Raw genomic sequence first — 12,388 nt, 5'->3', positions numbered from 1 at the left:
CTGCCGACAGTGTCTGAAACTCTACATAAATCACATGTCTCCTTTCAAAATGAAATCTCGAGTGTGCCAAGTGATAGAGACAGTTTCGGGGGACAGAGGAGGGGAGGTAATGCACGGGGGCTGCTTCTGGCCTCCGTGTGCTGAGGCTGCACTCCCTCAAGGGTCTTGATTCCCAAGCTCTCATGTAAGGAAATGATTTATTTCCAATGACAGGACACACAAAGCCATATCAGAGTCTGCCCGTTGTGATTTCTGAGCACAAAGCTAGTATCGTCTCAGCTTTAATGCCAGTGCCTTTGGAGCAATGATGCTGCTCCCCCGCTCCCTCAAACTATGAATTATGCATTGGCTTCTCGGTCCTGTGGTTCAAATCACGTGTCAAAAAATAAAATCAGAACTAATGTGAACTTGAGGGCTTATTTCTACAAATAGGGCCCTCTATGTTGGCCCAGGCAAATTTATAATGCAAGAGGATAAATATTCATCGTGTGGTTTGGATGAAATTTGAATTTGGTTATTTTTCTGCTCTCCATGCATTATAAAAAAGGATAACATTATTAAGAGAAAATAGCCTCTGTAAGACTGGCTTTAACTATATTCTCATCACTATTGATATAAGTATAAATGCCCTGTTATTTCCATTAAATATACAATAATTTATCATTGTGTTCACAGCCCAGTTACAAGTCTCCTAATTCTTAAACTACATTTGCTCACTTAGAGTAAAGGAAACATCCAACATGCTAAAGAGTGAGGTCTTTCCTGTTTATACTTTAAAACTGGGTGTATGGAGCTGAGCAGTCTACTAGGAGTGATTACGATGATTTCATGACTTCAAGAAAATCATGGTGAAGGTACAGCTGGACCCACGTGGGCTGGACGGCTCTGTTTTTCCTTCCATCATCTCTTTCCCTCTATCAGAAAAACATGTACGTGGTCTACAATAACGCCCCAGAGAAGACCAGCTGAGAAGCATAGCTTCCATCCCGTACCTTGACAAATGGGCAGGTTATCCCACGTCCCATCATCGTGACATAGTGAAACCATGTTGTACAGGTCGGGGTAACGGATCTTGAATCCTTCGTGACAAGTGATGATTAACTTATCTCCATGTCTATACGTCTTGTTATGAATCTCAGCATCTTCAATTTGAGGGATACGGCAATCTGCAATTTTGTAAAAGGTACACATTATTTTTGGAGTTAAAAATGGTTGTAATTAACAGCTCCACAAGAAAGCTCTTCTTTTTGGGCTGCTCCTCAGCCTACACAGCATTCTGATAAATCGTGCCTTATTTGTCATGAGGCTCAGGCACCAAAGACAAGGGCAGAGGCCACTTCACAGGACTGACAGGAAGAGGAGCTCAGAATGAGGGACCCAGACTGTGGGGGTCCAGTACCAAAAGGAACTATATCTCTTGCCTGCCACACTTCACACCATACAGTTGATCTTATGAGCAATTTTGGAAGTGAAGACAAATGAGAGTTGGGGATTAACCTGAACCACCTGGTTCCACCCTTCTCTGCATGTGTGGACAGTATGGGACACATGCTGCCTGACCAGCTGGTCCCCACAGCCGCCCAATCGCACCGCCACTGTGTTCTGGTTTCAGTTTTATCTCCGTGTTTGTATCTCAGGCTGTGGAAAGGGGTTTTCTAACTGTGATGTTCAGCCAGCAGCCTTGGGGGCCTGGCCCTGAGCCTGATAAGAAAATACAGTTTGCAGAGCAGCATGGGGGTCGAGCTGTGGTTGCATCTGCTCTTAGCATTTCCCGTCCACCTCATCCGTGTTTTAAAAGATAATTAACAGCAGCACGTACGACTGCCAGTGTCACAAAAGCTCGGAGCAGGCGGCTGTACTGCCTGTCCCAAATGCACTAAGAACAGGTGCACGTGCACTGGAGGAGAAGTGGAAGGCCGGAGTCAGGAGCAGGTCAGTGAGGAACAAGGAGCCTGTGCAGCAGCATGATAGAAGGATAAGATAAAATACACAAATTATAATTACCCACTTCTAACTCTACCCACTTCCAAGGTACTGTACATGTCACTGTGCTCTCGCTGCCACTTTGGGATCCTGCTCCCCTCACCCCCCCCAAACACTGCCCAGCTGATCACATCTGGTTTAAGTCACATTGGTCATGATGTGTGTCTCTCTCCATCTCTTATGGGCACATCTCTGTTTAATGTTTCTGATATAAAATATCAGAATGCAAATATGTTATGCAGAATGCAAATATTATATGCAAATATGTATGACCCACAGATGGATTATGTTCCAAATTTGTTGGTTCTTAATTTTTTGAAACAAGGCAAAATCCAAGAACAATACTTTGTCAATCATAGAAACTTCCTCCAGAAATTTCTCAATGCTCTAAAAGATTGTAGGATTCTCAGCCATTCACCAAAGTCTACTGAATCCACAATATGGTTGGAATAGTAATAAAAGGAACCCTGACCTTCCAGTCGCTCTAAGCTTTGAACTGTCAGCTCTGAGGTGCTGCACCATGGGAACCCTGACGCAGGGCAAGGGGAGGGGAGGAGCAGGGCCCAGATTGGGTGGGTGACTCTGGGGGCTGGAAACTGTGGTGGCTTTATAAAGGGCACATCTGAGGAGCTGTGAGGTGGAGTTGGGGCTGTGTTTACTGGGAGCAGTAAGGATTCTGACACAACAGACTCCAGAAAACAGGATGTCAATGATGGGAAATACTTGGGCAAAAGGGGCCCTCCCTGTCAGAGGAAGGCCTGAGCTGGGGGAGAAGGAGTAGAGGCCATTCACTGCCTTGTGTGGGTCACCTGACATCAGACGCTTGTGAGCCCAGGTCTGTCTCAGCCGTTCTCACCACCAGTAGCTTGAGAGCAGGGACTGTGTTAGTCACTTCCCCTGACATTCTCTTCATACCTCCAGACCTGTGCACACACCTGGCAGAGAAGACATGCTGAGCACAGAGCCCTCGGGAGCTGGCTGACAGGCTCAGCACAGCTTGGCAGTTTGGCATCCCCTGAGGAAACCTACCATCAGGCCTTCCTTTTGCCAATGGATTTCAGCGTGAGAGTCTTCGCTGGAGAACTGTGCTCTGGTTTCAATTTCGTCTCTTGTGTCTGTATTTCAGGCTGTGGAAAGGGGTTTTCTAACTTTTATGTTTTGCCAATACTTTTTCTGCTAAAGCAGCCTAATTCCCCCAAATCAATCCCAGACTAATCAATCCCAGAGTGACCCTGACCAGAGTCACAGGATAGTGAACAGCTCTGTGCATCACTACTGCCTCCTTCTTAATGGAAATGTGACTTACACTTTTTCAGTGGCACTATACAGAAATTATTCACAGCAAATAAAAACACATTTATCAAGGCATCTATCTGTAAAATCTTGGCTGTAAATATATCCTGTGGCAGTAATTTATATGTCTAAGCAACTATTTTCATGACTTACTTAAAATTTGTGCAAGGATTAACCAGTATACTCAGGAGGTGGCCAGCAATAGAGACACGAATAGGAGTGTCCATTTGGACATTATGGACACGTGGATACTGGCTGGCCAAGAGCAGAGGCACCCAAGCCCTTTTTCCAAGGCTGACTTCTCAGCATAGTGGTGTATAATGCGGAACACTTTGAACTTCTAATTAGAACTCCAAGTCTCCACAAGCAGAAGTTGGGGACTCTTGCAGAGCGTATGACACAGGGTTTGAAGGGAATTCACAGCCTCTGGGGTCTCAGTAATTATACACTCTGCTCAAAAAAGAGTCACCATAGGGAGTGATGCAAGCCAACTTGCCATGTGGGAGGAGCCACGTATCAACTGGGGAGTAAAAATTAGAGTTCAAATCTCACGAAGGTGGAGAGGCCAGGAGGGACTGTGCCTTAGGAGGAAGGACAAAACTAACATGAACTGGCTCTAACAAAAACTAAGCCCCAGCAGGAGAAAATATCATCCAGAGCCTCTCTGGTTTCTTATCTACAGTGCCTGGCATCCAGTCCCCACTGAAGGAGAGCAAAGGAGAAGAAGGGGCATCTGGAACACGCCCCAGTGAGCTGTGCATGGCAGCAACAACCACATACCTGATTTCTACGAAAAGAAAGAATTCAGGATCTTTAGTATCTAAAGATAAATGTGCAGTCCTCGTCCATTCTAAGTTTCAAATGGAAATAACACAGCTTTCTATAGCATAAATTCATCCAGTCAACAGAAAGAATTTTTAAAAACCACTTCAATCATATTGTTGCCAAGGACTTTCCGATTCTGTCATGTAGAATCTAGTCAATCAAAATTATGTAAAGGGGCATAAATGGGCATTTCTAGGATGTAACTTTGAGGGACATCGAATGCTTCTATTCTGGAAATCACCTTTAACCAGCCCACCACTGTCATTATTTTTGTACCCTGCTTCTAGTAACACTGGGCATTCAATGTAATAAATAAAAGGGATCCTAAGGCAGTATTACACATTTATACCTAAGTGCAAATTAATTTATCAGATTAGTTAGCAGAGAGCAGAGTCCTATGGGATGGAGCAGAAACAGTAATAATTAAAGAAATTTCAAGAATCTGTGCCATCCACTGGATGTACTTTTCTTTACAATGTTAGTTATATGTGAGTTATATTTGAAAATGAATCTGATTCCTTAAAAGTGCAAAGTTTCAACATAGATACTCCCCAATAACTGCTCCCAGGAACATGAATACATGATACAGTTCAGGGTTTCAGGATCCATATTGGTATATTAAGGGCTCTGAAGGTCTTGCCATAAAGAGTTCTATTTAATTTTGTTTAAACCAGCATTTGTAAAGCTTATTTATTCATCGGTTATTTGTTCATTCACCCATTCAGTGAATCACTGAGCACTTCCTCCAGGCTCAGTATGTTCTAGGTGCTGGGGACAGAGAAAAAGTCAGGAAGCTTACTCTCAGAGCACTCACATGGAGACTGCCGACAGATGATAAACAGATGAATGAGCTAGAAAACGATGGCAGTGCCCTGCTAGGACGAACACATAACGCGGTGACGTGAGAGGGGCTGACTCAGGGACTCGATTTGGGTAGACAGAAAAGGCGCCTCTGAGGAAATGACATTTATGAAACTGAGACCCATATGTCAAGAAAGATCCAGTTACATGCAGATCTGGGGAAAGAACAGTCAGGCAATGGGAGCAGCTGGAGCAAAGCCAGGAAAGAATGTTTGGAACACAGTGACCAAGAGGGCCTGTGGATTAGGGCAGGGAACTGGGTTTTATTTCAGTGTGATGGGGACCCATGGCATGACCTACTTTATATCCTCAAACGGCTTGCCACATGTGCAGTAAAGGATTAACCTTGCCCAAAGAGAGGTTTGGTCTTTACCCTCAGCTCCTGGGAGGCAACCTCTAAGGCCTTGGAAGGTCCTGCCTGAGATGAGTGTCTCTGTTAACCTGGAGGCTTTGGGCCACACCAGACAGTTTATGAGAACAACATGATTTATGGTGGGGGCATTGGGTCATGCATATCAACTTGACTTCTGTAGGGACTGGAGACTAAAGTCAGCCACACAGGGGTCATCCATGCCTACATGACTGAACTGCAATAAAATCTCTGGACACCAGAGCTCAGGTGAGTTTCCTTGTTTATTGTCATACATTGTTGCTGGGAGAAAGTGCCCTCTCTCCACACAGATCCACTGGGAGAGGACATCTAAAAGCCCATCTGGTGACTCCTAGACCATGCCCCATGCACCTCTTCCCTTGGCTGGTTTTAATCTGTGTCCCTTTGTTGCAATAACCCTGAGTATAATGGTTTTTCTGAGTTCTGTGAGTCCTTCCAGTGAATTACTGAAACTGAGGGTGGTCTTGGGGAACCCCAAACTTGCAGCTGGTGTCAGAAGTGAGGGTGGTTTTTGAGACTCCTAAACTTTGTACCATAGAATCCTTTTTTTCAGTTAATATCCACTAACATTCCTCAGAATTATTGTTCCATATCAGTGCTGTCCCACACTTTTGCTGTTCTAAAGAACTATCAAGCCAACACAACCCAGCCAGCATCATTCTGACCACCACAGTTGACTCAGGATCAGGCTGAAGATGCTGAATGGAATCACCTGGGGCAGATTCTGTCGTCATAAACAATCTGCAGGAATCGATGCTACTCAGAAAGGTGACGACTGGAGAGAGAGGGTACTTCACAGAAAAAGAGGCACCACCGGGAGTGGGGGGTGGGGGGTGGTGCTGCAGGAGCAGGGCTGGTCTAGGCTATTTTCTTTCTTCTTTAGAGGATATTGACTCTCATGAAACCTGAAGAAGCATCGGCACAGGACACTCAAGACCTTACGGCTCTCAGCTGAATGTTAATGTGAAATTATCATGAGGCCCTAGCTTAAAATCAGAGAAAAAGCCACAGGAAGAGGGCTGGTCAACGTAAAGTTATTATAATGAGCATATTTCTTGCACTTAGTATCTTTCTTTGACATAAATTGGTTATTTGTCGTTGACAAAGGCAATCAGTTTATTTGTGTTTTGTTATTTAAAGTATATATTTTATATTTAACACATGGACAGTAGTTCTTTAAGGGTTCTCAGCTGTCCCTTCGGAAGGGCTGAGATGACTACACGTTCTTCTAAACATATGTAGAACATTTACAGAAAGTGAATATACCACCATGGCTATACTACCAGATGGCTAAAATACTGACAACACCAAGTTGGCAAGGAGCACCTTCTGCTGGTGGAGGTGTGAAGTGGTGCAGCCCCTTTGGAAAACCAGCAGTGCCTCATATGGTGAACATATGTGTACGCTAAGCCCCGGCAACTCCACTGTTAGGTGCACGGCCAACAGAAATGTGAGCAAAGGTGCAGCATCCCTAATCCAAAAATCCAGAATACTCCAAAATCTGAAACTTTCTGGGTGCCAACATGAGGCTTAAAGGAAATGGTCACTGGAGCATTTCAGATTTCACATTTTTGGATTAGGGATGCTGAACTGGTAAGTATAAAGCAAATATTTATAAATTCAAAAACAACTGAAAATCGAAAACACTTCTGGTCCCAAGCATTTCAGATAAGGGATACCAAGAGGTGTGTACAAGCAAGTTCATGAGAGCACTATTTGTAACAGAAGCCAATTTGAAAAAAACTAAATTTCCATTCATGTCAGAATATTCAAAATATGGTATATTCATATAATAAAACACTTATATAGCAATGAAAATGATCAAACTACAGCTACATGCACTAGTATGCATGCATTTCATAAACATAAAGTAAAAGAAATCAGACATAAAATAATCCTTACTCTGTAATTCCACATACAGAAACTCAAAAATAAGGCAAAAGTGAATTAAACTTGAAATAGTACATGCTTAAGGACACATGCTTCTGGCCTAAGTGTTACCACAGGAAGTGATCATTGCGACTCAGGAAAGCACTTACCTCTGAGAGGGAGGGAGGGGGGAAGCAGGGATTGCAGGGGGCCTTTGGGTGCCAGCATGTCCTGTTTCTTCACCCAGATGGTGGTGACATTGGTGTTGCTTTGTGATAGTTCACTTGACTGTTCAGTTTTGTGTACTTGTCTATATGTGTTATATTTCATGAATTTTTAAAAGATTAAAACAATAACAAAAAATTAATCCAGAAGGAACAAGAAAATTCATTGCAAACGTAGCCATCTTTTCCAACTCAACTGGATCTTCTGGGCTTGGCAGGTAGTGTGCTTAACAGAATTTGGGGGAATGAATGACTAAACATACTGGGGTGGCACTGAAATTCTCAAAAGCATAAAACCGTGATTATTTGCCAGAAAATTTTCAGAAGGCAATTTGACCTCAATGTAGATTATGCAGGTTGTTGGAGAAACTGGGTTTGGTTCAGAGTTTTGCCCTAGAAGGCAAATCTGATTTCTTGCTTTTCTCTTGTAAACACAGTTTTCTTTCTTTTATCTTTAAAGAAATTTGAGGTCACTTTCCATGTTCTGGAAAGTAGCCCCCATGTTCAACAAAGAAGTGATAGAAAGCATGTGGCAGCCAGATGTGAGCTCTCAAGAGCAATGAAAGAAGGCGTCATTCTCACGGGCTGGCACCTTCTGGTCGTCCTACCCATGGTGAGCATCTCAAGGAGTCTTCTGAGGATCACCTGGAGGTACCTGCTAAATTCAGATTTTTTGAGTGTGGGGCCTGCAAATGTGCATTTTCATGTGCCCCTTGAGCAGGCCAGTCTAGGTGACACACATAGTGAGGAACGGGACCACTGCCGAGTGGCCGGGACAGCGCTGCACACCGGCCTGAGCTCTGGCAGAGGGGCTGCCTGGAGAGCCACATTCACCCCAAACTGCTGAAGACTGGCACGAGAGAAGGTGAGTTTCGTGCTCAACAGGCCTGGAAGGACACCGTGGGGTAGCCCTGCACTTTTCCTAAGCAGCCAGCCTCATTCTGGAAGTTCCAGCTGCGAGCTTGTGAAAAACTGCTTTCTGGGGACTCTCCGCAGCCAGTTTGGTGTTCAAGGTTGCTCACACTCACTTGGTGGCCTTTATGCATGATGTGACGAGCTCTGTGCATGTGCTGTGGCTGTTCTCATTGTTCTCCGTTCGCCTGGTAGTTCTGTGACTGGAAGCAACTCCCTTCCTCCACGGCCCCTGACGGACAGGGTGAGTCCCAGTGCTGCTGGGACGGGGAGGACCCCGCGAGGCAGCTGGCTCAGGAGTGCCAGCTGCTGGAACTGGACTCCCTGCACTCACAGGGGCTCAGTGCCAGCTTGCCCACTCTTGACTCTGGCAGTCCAGCTGTCATCTCGCAACCGTGGCCATTGATCATTTCTGCCACTTATCTTTGCTGGATCTGCCCCAGTCTCACTCGATCTTATTTCCTCTGGATTTTTTTCTCCTTTCAAGTCATGACCACATTTAAGTTAAAGAAATCTTTTCAAGAACAAAACGCAAACACACAGAAGCCACAAGGGAAGGAGTACAGGAAAGCAGCCACTTTTGTTAACAGCAGCATAAACAAGAAACAACAGTGTCCCTGGGGACGGGTGGAGGCACCCCCTGTCCCTTTCCATCTTAGAAGGTGGAAACAAGAAGAGGGATCTTGGGGGAGACACACAAACACTTGAACTCGTGGACACAGCCTGTTCTTTCTGATAACCCACGTCCAAGGCAACAAGAAAGAAATTTTAGATGATAGAAAATGCACAGGAGAAGAAGAGGATCCTAAATAAAACATTGTTAATCCATCTGTTTCGGTAAAGCCTCTGGAGCTGGCAGACAACTCACCTTAAATATGAGTAACTGTAAAAAAGGAGCATGACCACTGGCTTGTGAAGATGCCTGCACCCCACAGTTTCAAGGAATAAATGAGCTCTCTGCCAACTTGACTGCCAGCCTTAGCTTTTGAGTAAGTTAAATCTTTTAATTAAAAATTTAAGATGTAATAATAATACTTAAATTCACATTGCACCTTTTCCCCAGGAAGCTCAAAGAACCTTCTTAACATCACATTATCCGTCCTTTGTAGTAATCCTGGTCAGGTCTATGGGAAGCAAAATATTTTAGGAAGTACTTAAAAACAATGCTTGATGAATTATTCTTTTCTCTTGTGCATTCTACAAGGAACTGTGACAAAGAAGGGAAGACATGAAGACATACAAGCCGGGGCCATGGTGGGAACAGCTCTCCCTCCTGCTGTGCTCTATGCGACCTTTAGCCACAGCCAGGTAACAGGGGAGATTCAGACAAAAAGTGCAGGTGGAAGGGTCCCCAGGTTGCACATTGAAATTACCTTGGGAGCTTTTATAAACACTGATGCCTGGGCTCCCTCTGCCCGGGAGTGGGCCCCAGGCCCTTTTGGTTTTAAGTTTCCCAGGTGATTCCGGCACGCAGCCTGGGTTGCACACCACCAGAGTAGTAGAAGGAGCACTGAACAAGGAGTCTGGATGCTGGCCCAATTCCCAGCTCACTTGCTGTGTGACTCATATAAGCCACTTAAACTCTAACAGGCCTCAGTTTTTTCTTTTGTAAAATGACAAAACAGACATTCTCTGATTTTAAGAATTAATGACGTCCAAGGATCTCCACTGAACATGAGAAAAACATGTTCCTTGCAAAGCAATATCAGACCACATGCCTGAGTAAGTGGATCTCAAACTTTTCTGTGTGTGAGAACAAGCTGGGAGATTCTTTGTTTTTGTTTTTTAATGCAGATTCCTTGGCCCCACCCCTAACATTCCAATGAATGAGATCTTAATGTGTATTTCTGACAAGTTCTGATGCAGGTGGTCCTTGGCAAACATCTGTCTTTCTTGAACAGGTTCTTACCAAGTGTGTTACTAGCAAGATACCTCCCTAATGGGGTGTGTGCCTGGGCCATTTTGATCTGTGTCACCTGCCTCTCCCAGCCCGCCAGGAAGAATCATCTTTGGTTGGGTGAGATGAGAATGCTGGAAAGCACAAACCTGGACTTGAATCCCAACTCTGCCACTACCTATAAGACCATGGGAAATCCAGCCCCTCTGAGCCTCCACTTTTTCATCTGTAAAATAAGGGAATAGAACGTACTTTGAAGAGTTGCTGTACTAATTAAAGAAGATAATGTATATAAAGCATAGGTATCCAGTCGATATGATACACACCTCCTTAAAATACTGCAGTTTTGTTGGGAAAGGAAAAAAGGTGATATGCAGGCCAGGAACAGGTGTATGTGCAGGGGATGAGGTGAGTGGGGTGGAGGCAGGTTCTGGACTGACATCTAGGACATTCCTCCTCCTTATTCAACAGCTACTTCCATGAATTTCTGTCTGTCGTTTTCAGCATCCCCAAAGTCCATGACCTGAGACGGGCACCTCAATTCACAATGCCCTATAGATAACACAGACTCAACTGTACTGACAATATTAATTGAGACCAAAGCAATTGTAAAGTATGTACTAAGTGAAAGAATGCTCACGTACTTTCCTTGTGTGTGAATGAATAAAAGTGGCTGAAGCCAACTGCGCTTGGAACCCAAATGTCAGTAAAAGCAGTAAAAGAAAAGGCCAGAAAAAAAAAAAGCCCGCAGCAATTCCTGAAGGAGCTGGGTGTGGATATTCATGGAGAAGGCCCACCTGGAGGATGCAAATCTTAACCAGGCCACCTGCCTAAAGGCCAGCGGCCAAGTGACTAGAGAACACAGGCAAGGAAAATGGAGCTGCCGGTGCGTTGGGCCTCCCATTAGTGCCTCGTGGATGAGAACTGCCTGCTTGGACATGTGGGTAATAAAACAAACACCTAGTGAGTGCCTGGAGCTGGTCATCACATGCAAAGTCACTATATATAGCATGTCATTTGTACCCAAATCTCCCTCCCAGATCAAGGATCTCCCCCTACAGATGCACTGAAAGGTTGGCTGAGGCTGTTCTTTGGGTTGTTAGGCCAACCTCATCGGTCAACCGTGTCTCCCTTGTCTCCGTGGCCACAGAGCCACCTTCAAGCCTCGCTCTTCACACAGGGCTGCAGTTTGTACCCGGGTTCAAGCAGGAGGCTGTGGCTACACTGGTACCCGCCTGTTTTCACAGCAAAGAAAACCATTCCAATCATGGGCTCCACTTACAGAGGCACATTAAATGTGGGATTTAAGCAATCCTCTGTCTCCCACTCGGCCCCTCTGCTCCTCTCCAGCTCAAAAGAATTGACTGGTCAACTGCAGAGGAAGAACTTCCTGAAGAAGACTTCTGCCCAGTCAGTTCATTCTAAAATGAGCAATGCTCTGCAGAAGCACATGTAAACGCTCTCAATAGCATTATGCTGGGATTAAGGAGACCACCACAGTGGTTTTAAGCTGTTCTGGGAAACTGTTCTGGAAAATTGTCACTTCAGCAAGCTGTCTGCTAGACCTGTGGGACTCTAGCTCCATGAAAATACTTTATTTGCTTAATGTGGACTGATTTGAAATTGATCTGACACCAAGTGACCAATGCAACTGGTGACTGTTCTCAGAGTTGCTCAAGAGAGATTGTCAGGAAAAAGGAGAAGGTCCCTCCACCTTGTACAGAAGAGCTGTGTGAGGAAGTCCTCAGATATCGAAACCTATTTCATAAAAGTTAAGTCTGCAACAGCTCTAGTTTGGTTTTCAAAAGCACATACTCCAAAAAAGAAAACTCAAGGAAGAAAAGAAAGAGTTGTGTTTTTTGCACCAGGAGCATGTTGTCTATACCCAACAATGCTCGAGGGACACCCAGAATTCATCCAGTCACTAAAGCTCCTTCTAGAGGGATCTGACTTTTAAAAATGTCATAAACACCCTTCCTAGGAATGAGAACACTAGGAAGGAGGGATTTGGGTGCTGGAGAACATTGTCTCATAACCTAAGTAATACTCTCACCCTGCCCAGGAATTATGTGCAATTAGTTATTTAGTTCTCTATTTAAAGAACAAAAACAAAAACTTCTATCGAGCTGGTAT

At 44.6% G+C, this 12,388-nt stretch overlaps 1 protein-coding gene across 1 annotated transcript in view; it reads right to left on the bottom strand.

The window, feature by feature from the left end:
- SUSD4 (sushi domain containing 4) overlaps nucleotides 1-12,388 on the bottom strand; it is a 132,431-nt gene that overhangs the window by 43,539 nt on the left and 76,504 nt on the right. Inside the window, exon 4 of the mRNA XM_063114694.1 lies at nucleotides 993-1,166. Coding sequence (XP_062970764.1) covers nucleotides 993-1,166 — 174 coding nt within the window. The remainder of the gene's footprint in view (nucleotides 1-992; nucleotides 1,167-12,388) is intronic.

The sequence above is a fragment of the Cynocephalus volans genome, chromosome 11 (genome assembly GCF_027409185.1).
Source record: "Cynocephalus volans isolate mCynVol1 chromosome 11, mCynVol1.pri, whole genome shotgun sequence".
Classification (NCBI taxonomy): domain Eukaryota; kingdom Metazoa; phylum Chordata; class Mammalia; order Dermoptera; family Cynocephalidae; genus Cynocephalus; species Cynocephalus volans.
Note: the sequence above shows the minus strand (reverse complement) of the source record. Positions and strands in the feature narration are given on the sequence as shown.